General features: G+C 42.5%; 1 protein-coding gene and 1 non-coding gene across 5 annotated transcripts in view; one reads left to right on the top strand and one right to left on the bottom strand.

Annotated features, from left to right (window-relative positions):
- The window catches only part of LOC135369085 (inversin-like), a 31542-nt gene extending 17333 nt beyond the window's left edge, over positions 1-14209 (bottom strand). The window contains exons 1-11 of one of the 4 annotated variants that reach the window (XR_010414931.1): positions 13999-14209; positions 13693-13939; positions 11273-11446; positions 10027-10092; positions 9438-9539; positions 9036-9134; positions 6698-6773; positions 6137-6409; positions 3873-4080; positions 1184-1264; positions 1026-1122 (exon numbers count right to left, since the gene is read on the bottom strand). Coding sequence is in view for 3 of the 4 variants with exons in the window: in XM_064602741.1 (XP_064458811.1) it covers positions 1026-1122; positions 1184-1264; positions 3873-4080; positions 6137-6409; positions 6698-6773; positions 9036-9134; positions 9438-9539; positions 10027-10092; positions 11273-11446; positions 13693-13932 (1416 nt within the window). In the remaining variant the exon portion in view is untranslated. Of the gene's footprint in view, positions 1-1025; positions 1123-1183; positions 1265-3872; positions 4081-6136; positions 6410-6697; positions 6774-9035; positions 9135-9437; positions 9540-10026; positions 10093-11272; positions 11447-13692; positions 13940-13998 lie in introns of those variants that run through there. The other 3 variants (XM_064602742.1, XM_064602741.1, XM_064602743.1) reach the window with 3 other exon arrangements.
- A 538-nt stretch (positions 14210-14747) lies between these two features.
- Positions 14748-14820, top strand: Trnaa-ggc (transfer RNA alanine (anticodon GGC)). The gene has a single exon. It is a non-coding gene; the product is annotated as a tRNA-Ala (tRNA).
- Positions 14821-19324: the final 4504 nt, after the last annotated feature.

Genomic DNA, 19324 nt, shown 5'->3' with positions numbered 1-19324 from the left:
TTGGAGACCTGGATTACGAAGTGGTACACGAGGGCAGCGCTCCCTCTCGACGACCCCTGAGGACTGAAATAGTTCACACCGTTCGACTCAAGCCGTACTACAGCAGGTAGACAACATGACGAAAAACAAAAAACAACACAAAGAACGGCATCGAGACGATGCCACATCTACGAAGGGGGCAATGCCACAAATAATCTTCGAGAAACTTCCAGGCAAGGCACGAAACGGTATATCTCATCCCGGTGCGTGCTGAAGAAGAAGCAAGAAGATTCCAGACACATCGCCTGCTCTCTGGCAAACGCACGTGCAGTTTCTAGACTTTTCGGCGCGACGCTTAAATGCTTGTGCGCTCCAGGTGAAGCATTCACGCTTTGGACTCAGTTGTGTTCAGAGAGCTATCACTCTTGTGTTTTTGCTACCAAGTAGTCCAATAAACCGTTCGCTGTTTATTCGACGACTCGTCGACCCATTTCGCTTCGTGACAATATATATATATTGTTAAAAAATCTATCCACATTTAGCTTGGACACCCTGTATATCTGGAGGCGATTGTAATAAAAAATGCAGGAAGACAGTTTGTTTAAGGGACAACGTTGAGGGATTCATAATGGAAGGGGGTCATGGTTTGAGTACTTGGCGATAGAAAGGCTTGATGGAAAGGCATGAAGAGGGGCTGCGGTGTGATTCAGGTGGGGTAATTGTCAACCAATAGAAGACGGGGATCCATGAAAGGGTCAGATACTTAACTTTGTATGCTTTCATTATGAAATAAATCTGGTTTGTTAGTCAGTGTTGTGTCATCAGTCTTTTCCTGTATTCCCTTTCGCACTGGGTTTTTAGCACTGGGTTATCAATATTACTACTACTTATCCCTATTCCCTGCTGTATTGTTGTAAAGTTGAAAACAAACTTGAGGGAAAATTAGTTGAATCCTATGCCTGTATCGTGGTACACAGTCGCAGGTTAGAAATATGTGCATACAAAACAACACCACGATATCTTTATGACTAAACGGAAACACACACCTGATGCTCCAATACGTTTGGATCTGCGCCGTTCTCAAGAAGGACCAACATGCAGCTTAGATGGCCCTCCAAACTGGCATAGTGTAATGGAGTCATACTGAAATTTTACACAAATGGTCAATTATTGCCATCCCAAAAATGCTGTCCACTTGACTTACCCATAATTATCTCGAATGTTTACGTGGTAGCCATGCTTGATCAACAGCTGACATATGCAGGCATGATTTTCTTTAGCTGCCCTGCAACCATCCAAAAGGCAAAATGGGTCTTATATGCTTATCTTTTGGGTGTAAAAAGTGCGTACAAAAGGTGCTGTTATTTTTAAAGAGGGAAAATTTCATTAACTGAACAAAGTCTACCGCACTGCAAAGCGTCAATAGTGGTCACACATGATTGGTACACTGAGTGGGTAATAAAAATGTAATGTAATGTAATGATGTGGGTAATGATAATAAAAAACTGAATGCAAATTTTTTTCTAAGGGAATTGTACCAAAATTAATCTAAGTGCATGCTTTGTGAATGCAAATGTTTTGTATGTGGGATTGAAATAAATGATGGTGGTGGCTATGGTTACAGCTACTGGGGTTTGATGTAGGACTACGGGCATGTCATCGGTGATGGTTCAAGTCATTTTGACTTGAACGGTGATGTTGCACGCACAATGCCTTTTCTTTCTCTGTCCACAGTATAAAAGTCCGGATGTTCTGCAGCATTAAGTGGTATCCTTTTACGTTCCTTTTGGTACATAGTCATGTCCTGGCAGCTTCCTTTTTCAGGTTCTTTTCATTGAAACGTGGCCATTTCCTAGCACGAGGAATCTGCTAGCTAGCACATTTTTTGCCCGGCCATGATACAGTCAGGCAACGGGATGTCCAACTGCGTATATCCGGTGTCGTCATCTGTTTTGTGAGGGGCTGCATGTCCAAGTTAAGATGACTTTGTGACTGACGATAAACTTTGACTCCGCCGAAATTGATAGCAGTTCAACAAAGTCCAGTAAGGAGTCTCACGATCATTTTTGGAATCAAAACTTGGGGGGGTCGAGCATGACCTTTGGGTCATTTGGCCAAGAATGACCTAGCTACTAGAGCACTGTATAGCCCCTTCCGGTGACCTAACTGGTACTGCCAACAAGGTTCCCAAATTGCTCAGCTGACAGCGTTACTAAGGTGGTTGCAATCTGATACTAGCGAAAGCTTGAATTGAGATGTCTCTTAATGACTGTTCGGCAGCAGATTGCAGGGAAGCGCGCAGCCGCCTGTTGATTAAATTCATTTTCTAATGATATCGACTGTGTCGAAACGAAATATTCGGTTCCGCTATTCAGATTGCATCTTCAGTTCAACTGCGTTTTTTGTCCTACCTTTAACCAGAAGTATATGTTTTGTCCTGTAAGTGAACTATTATTTAATTTATTGTTCATTAAACAAAAATAGCATGTTCTACTTGAAACAAATTTTCAGAATAAGTGCTTTTTAAAGCACATAAATAAGGTTCAATATTCGTAAGATTCTTGGATTCGTCCCATCTCTAAATAAAAGCAATAAAACCTCCGTACCAATATCACGGGGATCTATCGCTGTTAACCACGAAGAAGCAAACGCTTTGCACACGCCACTTTGGGGGCCACTTCGGCGCGCTACCACCACACCTCTCCAAGTGTTCCGTAACTATGCGTTAGAAACAGCCAAATTTCAAACCAATTTTAATGGTATGGTCATTAACCATAACAAAACCAAAGCTGTCCTATCTGGAAAAAGCTAAAATAAAATTTGTGATGCTGCTCATGCCAGATCTGAATAATAAAGGTATTATTCTGTCTAAATCTGTAAACATTTAGAGCCAACATCCTGTGGTGCCCCAACATGCACTTGTTATATTATACAGGCTGTTTCATTTAACTCGAACCCCACCTTAAAAAAATAACGGCTCATTGCACCACAACGAAACCAACTGCATAGTATTACAAGTAGCCTAAAGTGTTTCAGAGTATTTTTGTACCATAATAAATTAATTAGTGGAAATTAATTTTATGACTTTCTAGTTACGAGGATTACAATGAAGGTGTCAATTGTGCAGTTGTAGGCGCTGCCATGAGAAAACTAATCCAGTGTCTTGCAACACTCTAGTTCTAACAACTTGTTTTTCCCAGAGTCTGCAGAAATGTCCAGATACCATATACCTGCAGTCCAGATACCCATATTGTAATGTCACGGCACCCAAGGACAGACACATATACACATTCATTATTTGTACTGCAAATAAGAGAGCTGTTGCTAATGTCTCCAATCATGCTCATGCTGACGTACTTTTCACATAGTTTCACGTATCACAAATAAACCAGCTTCATCGTTGTACTAATCATATATAAATGCAGTTGAGTATAACAATAAATATTTTTAACTATTCGCTCGGCTAACAAATAGAGAACAGTATTGTTTTGGACTTGATGCAGTTCACAATCTCAGTCACTAATGCCTGAACCTCATCTGGTACTCACTGAGCATTTGTTCCTTGGACCAAGAACAACTTCTCAATTTAGGTTTACAACTAGGAGCCAGAACACATGGACAAGAGAACGGCACACCTTTCACTCCGCTCTCCTGTTCTGGCTCCTAGTTCCAAACCTAAATCATGTGCCAACTGGTCCATTTGTTATATAACTTTTCAATTATGACCAATGTAGTTCAAAAGTGACAGCACTCTAACATTTTGCGTAGAATAAAAAATAGCTGGTGTTTTGCTACAAGGAGTTGTAACCTTTGTCATTCGTTTGGGAACAAAGCTCAGCTCTCACATGGTATACGTGACATTCTTTACGAGACAACACAAGAAAAACACACACCAGTGAAGGGGTGTCCGGCCACAGATGTCGCTGTCTCGCAGTGAAGCACACGCATCCAGTAATAGGGGTAAGGTGTGGGCATTGCCCTCTTTACAAGCAAAAGCCAAAGGTGTCATACCCTCTCCATCGGGCACATTCACTTGACAACCCAGATCCAAGAGTAGCTCCACAACTCCATTATGTCCCTTTGCTGCTCCATGATGGAGTGCTGAAACATTAAAAACTGCTTGATGCTGTTCCTAATCAAGGACAATGTTCCTCATTTTGTTTCCGTTGTTAGTTGCGCAAAACACTGTACAAGTCGTTTTTTCCGTGTGGAAAATATTTTCACGTTTTCAAACGGAGCTGGTTTGAGGTGTGATTCGCGAGAACTTAAATTCGCGACACAGGTTTCTGGGAGTGCTTTGCTCTTGCATACCATGCCGCCATCAATACTGTATTTTCCAGTGTATAACGCGCACCCCTAAAAACGGGCCGAATTTGAAAAATGTTCGATGTACAACGTGCACCGCAATGGTGCTACATGATTCTGTACTGCCACCAGTATACACAATAAACCAAAGTGGTGTATCACATACGTATGCATATTCTATATCCGTTAAACTCAGATGCAACAGCGTCGCTGTCATAGTATACTTCAGTGTCCTCTCTGCTTTCCGTTTCGCGTCCCTTCTCAATCACGTCATTCTTCTGAAATGAATTCAAGATTATTGACTGTTTATGAAGTCCAGTGTCCTTTCGCCGGATCTGTCAACTGACCCTAAGAGATACGGGAGAAAACCACAGCACAACCTGGAAGTGGCTAGAATTTGTACGTCACTGACCTGAAAAGGAACTCTGCAGGAAAATATTTCCGTGTATAACGCGCACCGTTAGATAACGCGCAGGACCTCTTCAGAGCACTTTTTTATTGTATAACGCGCCTGTGATACACCGGAAAATACGGTACTTGGACATATTTCAGCACGTACTAAGACATCCGTTGTTCACGTAGATGACGGCATTCTAGGTAAATTCCTTTCTTCTCCTTGCAGACATGGGAGGAAAGGCCCTGTACAATTGCCATTTGGGACCCTGCAGGTGGCCATAGTACTGACCGTGTGCAACACAGCCAGTTCATTTTAGCAGTTCTCATTCATTATCACTCAGGGCACTGAACAGTTCGGTTGAGATGTGGTACTATCATACAAGCTGGTTTTGAGAATGCGGGGAAAGACATGTTGTGGCTTCGTGGTATACTGTATGTACAGTGCAACGAGTTTATAGGAATAACAAAAGAATGATCGATTTTCATTTCTTTACATCTTGCCTGATGGGATAAAACAATCTTCTGCAGCTCGCTTAAATCACCTACGCTGCATGGAGTAGAAAGGGTAAAGGTAGTCACGGTACAGCGTCGAACGCCGAACTTAAATTTGCGATTTTGGAGGAGTGTACAAAAAATAATTCCGTGCAAAGAAAAAAAAAAAAACACTTCTATAGTATGCACTTCTCATTCAGAGCACACCATTTGGTGACTACTCACACGAGCATTTATAAAAATTACAGCAATACCTATAGGTGACAAAGTTGGACCACATTCACCTAAACAAGCTTTCAAAGTGGCGAATAAATGAATGACCAGCAAAGCCACGCTGTAGTTGCCCACTTTACAATATTAATACTGCATTCTCCCGCATCAGCCACAAAAATAGAGGGAGTCCCGTTTGAGGGTTTCCAGAAGTTAGTGCTTAGTGACATGCCACAAATTTTGAGGCTGACAAAATTAAATGAGCCCTTGAGCATCCACACATATATAGAGCTTTATTTTCAGATGAGTTAAGTCCACTTTCTGTGACCCCAGAGAAGCTATCCTTTTCCAAATTGGCCAGAGAGTTGTTGCTCGCGGATTGCTGTGCAAGCTGGCTTCATCTTGATGGCCATACTTGACAAAAGACAGATCTTCAGGGTCCCACGCTTCTTTCACCTACAGTGCAACCATCAAGTACAGGGGGTGTCTCCCTGAGCCGAACCGAACAGATATACCTGAATCGGTTCAAGCTGATAATTACGGTTCAGCGGAGCTAAACCCAATCCGAACCTGACCGAAAAAAATACTGGTTCCGATCCCTGGTTGGCAGTGCTACTGCCGGTATGTCTTGATTGGTGCTTTGAGATCTGGTTTCTAGTGTTGTACCAGAAGAATCAAATCGCACACGACATCACGGGGGAAACGTCACTGAGCATTTCTTAGATGGCCGTGATAGGTGTAGCTGCTGTCTTACCTGTTGTTCCACAGATGGGAGCATAATCGAGAGTAACACCATGCATGTAGAGAGCACGAATTACATCAGTAGCTCCAGCATGAGCAGCCCATATGAGGGGAGGCACACCTTTCTGATCACTCATTTCCCCTGAGCAACCTCGTAACAGGAGGACCATTACTGTTGATATGTCATTTTGCTGAGCTGCATAATGAAGTGGTGTTGCACCCTTTCCATCTGCACACAATGGATCAGCTCTCCGGTCCAGCAGCAGCTCGGCCATTGCGGGCATCCCTGCATTTAAAGTTTTCCAGCAAGCATTGAAACACACATTCCATTCAGACTGTGCACCATACCGCGGCATCTAGCTTCATTAAATAGTGGTTACATCCACTTTTGTAGGTGGTAGAGGCTCGCTTGTATCCCTAATGTCTTTATTTCCACAAAGTGATGAATCTTTATTCATTCCAGTGAAATTAACACATCCATTCAAACCAAACAACTGTACATAATGTTTTAGTTGAGAGAGTAAACAAATCTGATGCTCCTGTACAGATGTTGTTTCACACACAACAAACTCACCAAGTGCAGCAGCCCAATGCAGAGGAGTTCGGAAGAGATTATCCACCAGGTTGAGGTCACACAGAGGCCTTGATGTCTACAAGCAAAGAGTTAACTTTGTGGGAGCATGCAGGGTCCAAGTATTTCTACTTTATATGATTACAGCTGCAGGGCACCCTCTCTCGTCAGCCCTGGGATACTTGAGCATCGCTCAATATATGCTAGGCAGAGCAAAATTTAGACTCTCTCAAATAATATGACATGCCACTCCAAACAATTTTAAAAGACAAACCATTGTTGTATTGTTTTACTAGTGGGCTAGCTTGCACGTCATGGCCACACAGGTCACTGTCAGAGTCTAAGAAATACGAGGCTTTCCAAAAATCAGGTACCGCATTTGTACTGAATAAAACGAGCATCTGTAGCCACAAGATGGAGGATGTGGTAGCCATTAAAAATTCCTTTGGGTTCTTTTTTGAGAAATCATGTGATGGCAAACTATACAGAAATCGACGGTAGAGAGGGAATTGAATTTAAATTTGTGGTGGTGATGACATCAAAATACTGGCTTTCATTCAACTCCAACACATATTCCTGTCCTTCCCTTTAGCAACTTGCTCCCTGGTATGTTCACACAAGCGAGGGAGTCAGCGGGAATGCATGTGTGTCTTCCTTTTGCATGCCATTTCAGTTTTTACAGCAACTTGCAACAAGAGAGACACTGAAAGGCCATTGTGGTCTCTACTAACCTACAGTTATGTCATCACTCTGGTGGATAAATTCTATGTGAGAGTCAGATATATTTCATTCTTACAAGACAAAACCCCCCTCATGAGCAATTTGTTTGTATTCCCTACATTCGGGGTTTGTCAGAATCTGTAAGCAGAATTCTAATACTGCTATGCATTAGCATAGCTTTCAGACCTAGACAGACACTTCATAACATACTCCCAAAGATTCTGTGCTCCCAATGCAACAGTCAAGTGTCGTCTACAGGATACAATGTAAAGAATGGAACGTTACCTATGTTGAAGAAATAGGAAGAAAGAAAGAGCACATCGAGCAGATCTCTAAGCCACCAAATCCAAACAGACACACACAACTCGTGGCACGTGTGTTTAAAACTGTCCATTCTTTCTACTTTGATAACGCGAAGAACTTGGCCCACAAAACAAAGACTCTTTGGAATCTAGGCATATCCATGGTGATAAGAACGCTTGCAACAACCACAAAGGACCTTTGCCTGATTGCTACAAGGGCTTAAAAGGGTTTCCACTTGAGAGTGTTTGTTCATTTCTTCTGTGTATCCAAGCTGATGAAGACGCCCATATATGTGCCGAAACGTTCTAGTATTTTTGCTTATTTTGTTAGGTAAGTCAGTGGAATATATTTGTTGCGAACAATATCCGTTCACAAAAAATTATTAATAGAAAACATCTGTGGTTTCGAAGCCACAGTTCTGACTCCGGAAAAGCGTAATTTGCAGAAGAAGCTCCATGTGGACAAAAATGGATGCAAAATCAACGGTTTATACAAACTGTAAAAAAAAAAAAAGACATTTCAGGTTTTCCAGACCTTGAAAATGGCATTTTCAAAGTCCAGGGTATTCAAGAGTTTTAGCGGCCAGTGGGAACCACGCGCTAATAGGAGCAATTAGAAAGTAAGTTTTTGATAATTACACATTGGATTATGCAACTAAAACCAGCTGAAATCAAGTAATGAATTATTAATGAGTCATAGAAGGTCAGATGGCCCAGCACTATGGCTCGACCAATCTGAGAAAAAAAAATCCTGCGTAAGTGATTAATTTTGCAGCCTTAATTATTTCACCAATTCTGAAAAAAGGCACCTTTGCGGAATACTTTGGAGGACCTTCTGGAGGATCATTCACCATGCAGTCATTAGGACTACTTAGTCAGCAGTTAGCAGTCACTTAAACCTGTAGCTGACGTGAGAAGCTAACACAATGACGCAACTGGGCAGAAATTCATTTCCTTTGCCTTGTCTTTAAGTCCTTACTCATGCCATTATTCTTGTCTCCGCAATGCGACAGTGAAGATGGTGGCGGCAACTCCTTCATGATGTGCGATTTGCTGTTGTCCTGTCCTTACTACAGAATTCCAAGCCAACCATCTTCATCCAACAATCACATACACAGATGCTGCGGGTATGTTGGAAACCTTGTTCTCGATATGCCAGTCTTTTTTCAGTGAAGGATTTGATTTTGTGAAGGAAAAGGAATATGGGATACCGAAGTGACATGCCGCGGCAATATGAAACCAAAAAACAATGATGCTCTTGTGGATAAAATTTAGCGTTAAGTAACTCAGAATGTCCCTGTAATTTGAAATAAGCTCACCAGAAAATCCACCATGTCCTCTAACCCCTGAGCAACTGCCAAGTGAAGTGCTGTCTGGCCTTCATAATCCTGCCAGTTGATGAGGCTTGGACATCTTTCCTGAGAACACAGTCACCATCCAATTTAAAATTGCCAAAAGATTTGTTCATGTGACAACATTCACAAGCAAGTGTGCAACATAACCTACCATTTTCTTTCACCTTTGCCAAGAAGAAAAAGAACAATTTTTGCCAAAAGAGACAGCTCAAAACTTAGATTACTACCTATACACAACAAAAATGAGAACACAAAATTGTATTTGACAATAGAGGGACTATATTAACACAACATGTGGTACCGCAATATCAATCCACATCAAACACAGCTGAAAAAGTACCATGCAGTAAGTTTTCAGCGACATACCAGAAGGACCCTGGCACATTCCAGTGCTCCTATATCATTCCTGGAAGCGCACATGTGCAGTGGCGTCTGGCCATTCTCATCCTGAATTAATGCATTGGCATCCTGCAAAAACAACATTGTTTAAAAAACTTATTGACGACAGAAATAGTGAGGAATTATGAAGAGATTGACAGGATTTTTGTATCACAATAATATTCTTATAAGTTGTGACAAATTGTCCACCTTGCGGTACACAAAAAAATGGTTTAAAATCAACTTGACGCCCCTAGTGATCTAGAAATTATATTTGCAAGCCTCCGGAGCTAGGAAGGTTAAGCGATAATTGTGTGTTAGTGCCGCAAAGCACGTGTAGCTATAAGTGGCATATAGACATGGACAGATGGAGTATGGGTATATTCTGTCCATCTTTTATTAATTTATACTTTATTTCCACTGCAGTGAAATTGTATTCTAAGCTGGTAATGTGGTCCTAGAGATGCTGCTCATCCCAGGTATGCCCACACACTTCACAAGTGGAGATCTGATTTCCTACAGTTTTGTGTGGGACAATTATAGTCAAGGACAAGAGGTAATAATGAGGACCACTGACCTGCTTTAGTAGCATTCGCACATTTTCAGGGATGCAGAAAGAGGCACTAAAATGCAATGCTGTCCTCTGAAAAGGTGTACCAACACCATTATATCGATATATGCAATTTAGAAAATTTCTAAAGTCGTACTAATTCAACTGAAATTCCCAATACTCATGTTTTACTGCAAACAGTTCAATATTCGTATATTTTTATTTATGATACCCTCAGGGCTTATTATTATTATTATTATTATTAGAGACGGGAGAGCAGTAACAGCAAGTACAAATATAAGTGCAATATGCATAATGTAGAAAAAATGTCTGCTACAAATATAATTGAAAGAAGCATTTTTTGCAACACAACCAAAACATGATCCATAGAAAAACTATACGGTATTCCCATGTCACCATTGTATCCTCTCAATGTTCACAGAGAGAAGACACAACTGGAAGTTGTCACAGCGTCAGCAGATACCTAGTTTTGCCACGCCGTGTCACACATTTGCATTTTCACTCATACGGGCATGTAGCCGCTGATGCTGTCACAACTTCCGGTTCTGCCTTTTGTTTGTGAACAGTGAAAGGGTGAATACCCAGGGCAGTCTTGAATGATCATTGATCCCTTGAGAACATGGCCACTGCCTTCAATTATCATTGAGGGGGGTTTCATTTTATCCTTTTCACAGGTACTTATTCCATGTGCACAATTTTCGATAAGGGACACAGGAGTTGTATTTTTTAAAGCCAGAAAACTGCATTCCTCCAACTGTGTGTCATCGTGACTAAAGCACCATTATTGGGTGTATTTATTGCATCAAAGCCTCTCTGGCAAATTCATGCACAACAATTCCCATAAAGTAATGTATTCAAGCAAAATATCATAACGTAGTGTGCACAAATATTGCACCCCATCATTTATTGCCCGATACATGTTCTTTAAACTGTTTGTTACAGGATTAAGTCGAATGCTTGCACTTGTTTCATGCATAAAGCACAAAATATAGCACACATCCCATTTGCCTTCGAGGAAAACTTCAATTTAGGAATGTTTTTCTTACACGATCAAACACATATTGTTTTCAGCTCTTTGGTGGCTCATTTTTTAAAAATGTAGCGGAATATAGGACTTTCATGATGTGCACATTTGTACAAGAGACATTTCAGTCATGCTATGTATTCAGCACCACAAATGCACAAAATCAAGTTTTTTTGTGTATATTTTTCCCGATCACTTTCTCTGCCAAGTTTCTGTAGGTGACATTACCTTGCAGGCATCCTGCAAATCCAACTGCCCTGGAGGTACAAAGTCCAATATGAGAGCGAGAGCCTTAGAATTTGGATTATGAGCAGCCAGATGCAGGGCTGTCACACCTCTTATGTCCTTCTGGTGCCACACAGCTCCTGCAGCCAGTAAAAACTTCATACATCCTTTTAAACCCTGCAAATACCATTTTTCATCACATGCAGCAATTTTAGACAAAACATAAAAAAACATCCATTTTTATGTCATATTATTTAATTCTGAAGCAGATTGTCAGCAATTGAACCTCTGTGTGCAATAAAGAATAAGTAGAAAAACCTCAAACCGAGAAAATGGGTCTAAACTGATTGTCCATCTCATGACACACATGCAGTTCCTGTTTCTTATCCTCCTGTAGCAGGCCAATAAATTGCTATACGGTTCTAAATTTTCGTTAGCAGGTATATACTGGTATGTAGATGTCATTTCAGCAAAAATAGTAAAAACGGGATAAGTCGACTTATTCCCTTATTGCCATGTACCGGGTGTTTCAGTTAAATCCCCGGGCTAAATAATTCGCGAACCGGTGCACCAATCGAATAACTTTCTTTTTTACAAGTATCTGTCCAATACCGCCTACAAGATGCGCACCGCGTGAATGAGCGGGAGGCGCTCATTATTTAAATAAAAATTCAAATGAGTTTCGTGAAAAAAGCTAACTTCTAAAGCAGGGCGCCGTCAGCATTAAAACGGGTACTACCCCTTCTGGGAACTTCAGTAGATACCTTTTTGAGAAAAATCTGCAACCGAAGCCGGTCACTTGTTGCAGTAATAAATTGGTTTCAGTTTACATATCTTTGTCGCAGCTGGTCGCAGTGAAGCGCAAAAGGACGCTCTTCCACTCCCTTATCCACCAATGAATTACGTCCTTTTGCACTTCGCCGCGACAAAAATACGTAAACCGAAACCAATTAATTACTGCAACAAATGACCCGCTTCGGTGGCAGATTTTTCTCTAAAAGGTGTCCACTGAAGGTCCCAAAAGGAGTAGTACCCATTTTAATGCTGACGGCACCCTGCTTTAGAAGTTAGCTTTTTTCACGAAACTCATTCGAGTTTTTATTTAAATAATGAGCACCTCCCGCTCATTCACGCGGTGCACATCTTGTAGGCGGTATTGGACAGATACTTGTAAAAAAGAGAGTTATTCGATTGGTGCACCGGTTCGTGAATTATTTAGCCCGGGGATTTAACTGAAACACCCGGTACAGGTTCAATTTCTTGCGTCCTCTTATGTCTACTTCAGCAGTGAGCTAAGACAGCAATAACAAAACAAACCATGTTCTGTTTCCCTTGCATCACCCTTTTCCCAACAGATTTGTAAACTACAGCTGTGGTTGCAACATACAAGGTGTCGTGTCTATCAAGTACAGATTTTTTAAAAATAAAAACCTGCCAGAGTAGCGCCCTCTTCGCAGGCATTCTGTAGGACAGTTTAACTACTGGAAAACTAACTAGCTAAAATTAATTCATTTATTAATTGTGTAGGACTTATTGTGAAGGGGCTTATTATTTCATTCCTCACATCACCACCAGCAATGGGGCACTGAATCACTCCATTCATGATCTCAAAAATAAAGTTGTTAGATGCCAGAGGGAAGCCTCACAGAGAATGGCAGGTTGTTTGTACAACACTCATTGGATCCCGGCATACGAATGAGTGTTTTTTTTTTCCCTTTTGTTAAAAGAGCTTTTTACGGCAGTGAGAGATGGGGGTGCTTCCCGTTTACCCTGCTCCAGGCACAAACTCGCCTTGTGGTGGCTCTGCCTTGAAGGAAACAAAGTGGCAGGGAACATACATTCAGTTTAGCTCATGACTAGGGTTCCGGGTTCTCGGATTTACCCCGAAAATCCGAAAAATGTACTCTGGTAAAATTTTAAGCAATTCGTATTAATCCGAAAAACTCCTCTTGGCTGACTTTTTCCCTGATAACCAGGTTATTGTTCTTGGCCTCCTTTTGTGTCCTGGCCCTGGTCCTTTTGTGTGTCTTCTGACCTAGGATATCAGCTCCACGGAAACATAATAATAGTTTCTGTGACCTAGCGTTTTCTTCCACAGTCATCTCGTCCACTTGAGGGGTCAAGGCAGTTTTCCCCAGTCTGTTTCCTGATTTTCTTGTCCTAAGCACTAAAATAAGCATCGAAGCAAGGTCGTACGGAGTGGTCTTTTTCAAAGGGCAACTACTGGAGTGCTGACAAGAAGAAGCAAAAGCTGCCTGCAACTATGTCAAGGAATACCCTGATTTCAAGGAGTTCACATCATCCCGCGATGGCGAGGCTGTCACATATAGACCGCCAAAGCTGCAGGCAATGTCAGCCTTGCCTGCGTCTTGTAGATTGAGTCACAACACTCTGAAAAAATATCACCATGTGATTGAACTAGCCTTGTGTGAAGCAAGATGCAAGGGTGTCTGGCCATCGTTGTCACCGTTATCCACTCGTGCCCCGGACTTGAGAAGAAGAGACAAACATTGTTCGTTGTTTCCCATGACACTATAGAAGAGTAGTGTTCTTCCAATGTGGTCTTTGGCTTCAAGTAGAGAGGGATTGCATAGCATCTTCCGGAGTTCTGCTTTATTCCCTTGCAGCGCGCAAATGTGAAATCTCGTCACGCTGTCATTCATGGTCTTCCTGAGAAAAAAATACTGGCTAGAAAGCGGTAGAAACATGGATAGAAAGGAGGCACTTACGTCTCTCTTACGAAGGACTGCGTTGGGCACTGCTTACTACTAGATGGCTCGTCTCCGATTTGGGTGTCCCGCCTTGCAACCACAGGGGTGTGGCACTCAATGCAAAGCGCAAAGCGTGCTGGCTGGGCGAACGCAAGGACAGGCAGGACAGGTCACGGCAAACGCAGCAAACGTCAAGGCACACGTGACCTTAAAGATGGCGGCGCCCGTGATCGGCGGCCAAACACATTCTGCAAGTCGGCTTCACCTAGCGCACGGGTGCATTAGGTGAAGCCCACTTTACAAAACTACTAGTATGGCAGACTGTACTTACGTACGTTTCCGCCAGAAATGGCGAAATGTCACATTTTGATGTCAGGTGAAGCCCACTTTACGGAGCAGCTAATGTTGCTCCGTGTCATTTTCTCCCCTTGGTATTCTTTGTAAAAAAATGTGCATTTTTGGCACACTTTACTTTTGGTAACTTTACTTGTGCATTTTTATCTTGCTTTTTGTGTACTATGCAAGTGAGCGAAAAAAAAAAAAAACGAACATTACGTACGGGACAACTGAACATGAAAGAACTGATGTTCTGAGGCTAGAACAACATAGAAGGGACAAATACATACAAAGCTTCAATTTGCGTCGAACCCGTCGTATGAATGTGTGTATGAGTGAGCAAAAATTTAAGAGTGAAAGGAGGATGAGTGCGAGAGAGTGGTTGGTTTGTCCCTTCTGATGACGCACCCTGGAAGTCACTGAGAAGGCGTGTTAGCTTAGCTCAATTGGTAGAGCCCTGGACCGGCAATCCAGAAGATGTAGGTTCGAGTCCTACAGCTGACTAACCTTTTCAGTGACTTTCATCTTTCATATGGGACAGTGACCGCAACGTTGCTTCTTTTCGCCTCTCCGTCTGTATCATGGGCGTCCGTGTGACTTTTTTTCAGCGTAGGGCAAAGTAATTCATTCACGGGGAGGGGGGTTAGAACGTACAACAGATAAATACAGGACATGTATGCACAAGACAAGCATGAGGACAATCGAATGCTCTGATAATGTTCAAACCATTTTGACGATATCTGAGTAAGCCCTCTCTAACGGCAGAGCGTCGCACCGGGCACGAAAGTAGCGACAGACGAATGACAAGACTGCAGGTGCATAAGCTACCTGCGCGGGGTCAACGGGACACACATGAATCTGCAGTACGCAACAGTTAACCACAACATGAAGTTTGTGTGTCCCGTGACGGGCACTAATACCCAGCGTATAAACGTACCCTAACGTCTAACCTAACCTAACCAACAGGACAGCACTACCGTGTATGGAGTTCTAGATTGAGCAGTGCGACAAATATAACAATGGAAGCCATTGACATGCTCATTAAAATGAGTCGTCCAAGTAATCCGATGAACGCTGGAGGTTGTAGCGCGGATAGGGAAGTCAATCTCGCGTTCTTGATTACCTTGAGGCAAAAAAGAAATTGACATTGGAGCACCAGAAACTGAAATACTTGTCGATGCTTTCAATAAATGCGGTAAGATAAATTTACAGAAGTAAGTGAGAGGTAGCGTGTTTCTTCATTTTTCTATTGTTGTTCTTGTCGAAAGTACAATTATTTCGTGATTTGTCAAAAGTATACAATGAGTTGCAAATTATCATTACAACTGCACCTTACAGGCTTTGTCGATTGTTCTAGCAATGACTCAGGCAAAATATCCAGGTATGCCTCACGAGTCATCAAACGTACCATCCAAGACCTCTATGGGTGTTTCACCTAAGGTGATAAAATATTCTAAATGGCTACGTACTCGCCAGAGGATTGTCGGACTTTCGGTAATTACCTTCTGGAAACTTTTGCGATGATTGAGGAAGGCTTTGGACAATTTTTAATTGCGGAAAATTTATTTTTTCAATTCAACTTTGAAAACTGCCAAGCGACCCTCACTTTTTTTTGACAGAAATATGAAGTCCTCCACTGATAACCACACACCCAACCGAAACTATGCACTGTATAGAAACAGAAATAGCCTAAAAAATTAGTAAAAATTCGGCTTTAGCCCCGCCTACTTGATTGTCGCAAAGAAAAGCGTACGGTATTTGCGGGGAAAGGAGGAAGTGTTAACGCCTCTTGTTTGACCTTTCTTTGCGCCGCGTTGACCTTGATGCTGGTGACAACCGACTTATCACACGCTCGCAGGTGGTCAAGAATTATACTTGGATATCGTCTAATAATTTGGACATTATCAGAGGACCGTCTGCATGTCAGAGTATTCGATTGTCCTCATGCTATTGTCTTGGGTCTATCGGTTGTACGTTTTTGCCTCCCTCCCTCCTCCCTTCGGGAATTCTTTGCCCTACGCCGAAAAAAAGTCACAGGGACGCCCATGGTACAGACGAAGAAATCGTGCCAAAAATGCACATAATTTTACAAAGAATACGAAGGGGAGACAACGACACGAAGCAACACAAGCTGCTCCGTAAGGTGTGTCGTGAGGCTGGAACATACATATACAGACGGAGAAACAGAACGACCAGCCCCGCGTGATCCAGTATCGCACCTGACCGGCAAACATGACGTACAGGCGCATGTCCCACTGTTGTTTGCTTTTCTTTTTTATTGTTGTGGTTAATCGCTGCGACCTTTCATGGAGCCGAACCCAGCGCTCACATGCTCCTTCCCTTGACGACATTCACAGCGTGATGTCACCGGTGGACAATAGCTGGTGGACGCTGACCCCACGGAGACGAGGTCGCGTTCACGAGGTAAATAAATACTTTCTTTGATAACCCACACCATATGCGCAAGTTCCACCACATTACACGCTATAAACTCATTACTGTCTAAGTTGAAAGTGCCACTCCGTTATGGGGTACACGACCCCACAACACAAACAAGGAAAAGCAAAGGACAGGTTAGTAAAATAAATGGGAGTACGGGGGAGTTCCGGCTCTTCACTCGCAGCTAGGTAGTCAAGAACTATACCCGGCTAACCTTTCCTTTTTCCCGGTTGAGCTAACCTTTTAGTCTTTTTTTTTTTCTTAATAAATATATCCCCCCCCCCCCCCCCCCAGTTATCATCATAATGATTTCAACCTCATCCGGACCGTCTGCATATCCGAGCTTTCGATTGCGCTCGATGCTAGTCTTTTGCCTATTAGTTGTAAGTTCCTCCGTCCCCGCTCCCCAGGGAATTCTTTGTGGTAGTACACACACACACACACACACACACAGAAAGGCAAAAAAAGAAGGTCCAAAACGAAAACGAAAAAGAGAAAGAAATCGTGGGAAATAAATATGCACATAATGTTACAAAGGATAAGGGGAGAAAACGACACGAAGCAACACAAGCGGCTCCGTAAAGTGGGCTTCACCTGATACCAAATTGCTACATTTCGCCATTCACGGCGGAAACTTACAATCTGGCCACAACGGTAGTTTTGTAAGGTGGGCTTCACCCTTCACCTAATGCACCCGTACGCTAAGGGAAGCCGACTTGGGGAATGGTGACGCGGTGACGCCACTGATCTCTATGTATAAAGGCTGGATCGCGCATGGGAGAGGGGCTCGTGGGGGAGAGGCGTGCCTTCGGGCCGCCATGTTGGTGTGCCCATAGAAAACAATGGGAGGCAACAGAGATTGTGAGTATTTATTGCGCTGCTAGCATTGATCGTTGTTTGTCATCACACAATTTTGTAAGGTGCCAGTATACTGATGTATCCTAACAGTGTTTCACAGGTGTCCTGCCGTTCGATTCTTAATTACGTTATGTTTTGCATTCCGAAACTAGACCGTCACTGCAGTGCAGCGCTGGGGATTGTACTACAGCACGTTTCCCAGCCAATATATTCCAGTACAAAATACGCACGATGCTGAGGTTCCAAAGACCCTTCCGTGTGACATGTCATATCCTACCGAACCGCTACGAAGACGCGCCTCGCCTGTTTGAAACGGCGGTTGGAGAATGTCGATGGCGATGAGGCAGACGTCGTTACGCTTCGGCTCGCGCTTGTTGGGAACTTCATTCTTGTTATATCACTCAACATACCTGACCGATCATTATAATTCCCGTGGAAAAGGTAAAATATGTTTTTTTTTCTCTTTCTCTTTTGTTTATTGACTATGGTGCGATACGTGATGAGTCGTTACAAATATGGTTAGAAAACGTATGGATATGATGGCATAAAATCAATATTATTATTATGAGGAAAGAGTGAGATAAGTACCACATCAAACAGGCCTTCCTCTACATGCGAACGGCACGTGAACAAATTGGGTGCGCAGTATGTTGAGTAAAGACGCAACGACTTTTCCGTTCGTGATAAAAGTTGACAATATGTCGAAGGTACAATATAGAACCCACGCAAATATTTGCTGCGCAAATCTTTCGTTGAGTGGCTCTTAAAAATCAACGTTGTTCTTTATGTTCACAATCCACCATTGACCAGGTACAGTTGAAATAGCGTTGATTCAGCACTATCTATCTATACATACAACATTGCTCAACATTAGTCAACATTAGACAACGTGCATTCTACGTTACACCAATAGTCGGTGTTGAACAGCAGCTTATTCTGTGAGAGCTTTTTATTTGTTCAGTTGTACATGTCTGAAGTGAGACGTGATTTATTTAAGGATAGTTTATAACCTTTTTATGCAAAAAATGAAATTGCCACGTCTGAGAATGCTGGAAATGGCTGTTATCGACACAATACATCCTTGTAAGGTAAAGAAATGTCATTGTTGTGATATTCGTAGTATATCCACAGAATATTCACTGGGGGATATTTGTGACGTCTCATGGTGGATATACAGCGGACGTTGTGAAGATACGTGTGACATCTGTGACGTGTGAGACCAATTTGGGAGGTCTGTGGGATATTGATGGTTTGCTGGGACTATTTTGGCTGATAATCAACAACAAAGCCTGGCTTCATGCAGAAAACTTCATCCATTCATCTGATTCTGAACGGTCTTGTTCTCCACTATATTTTGGAGGAAGGCCCGTTGCAAAAGATTTTGGCATGTGGAGGGCGATTTCGTTGAAAGCTGCGGTAATCGCGCGCGTCATCTAGGGTCCGGTATCGAAATCGAAACTACCGCTCGCTGCAGCAGACGGAGCAGACGACAGGGGGTGGCGCTCCTAGTCGCAATCGCATTCCTGGTACGATCTGAATTTAAAAGTTCACTTACATACTATGTTTAGTACGTGCTAGTATTCGTTTTTTTCACTGTTATGGACATGTGTTGACATACAAACACATGTTTCGCTTTGTTCCAGCTGTACAATCGTATCACGTGATTGTCGTCTGCCGGTTTTCACTCTCTTTGCAGACGACACCGAAAGTC

Source organism: Ornithodoros turicata, chromosome 9 (assembly GCF_037126465.1).
Source record: "Ornithodoros turicata isolate Travis chromosome 9, ASM3712646v1, whole genome shotgun sequence".
NCBI classification, from domain to species: domain Eukaryota; kingdom Metazoa; phylum Arthropoda; class Arachnida; order Ixodida; family Argasidae; genus Ornithodoros; species Ornithodoros turicata.
This window is presented reverse-complemented; position numbering and strand designations above follow the sequence as displayed.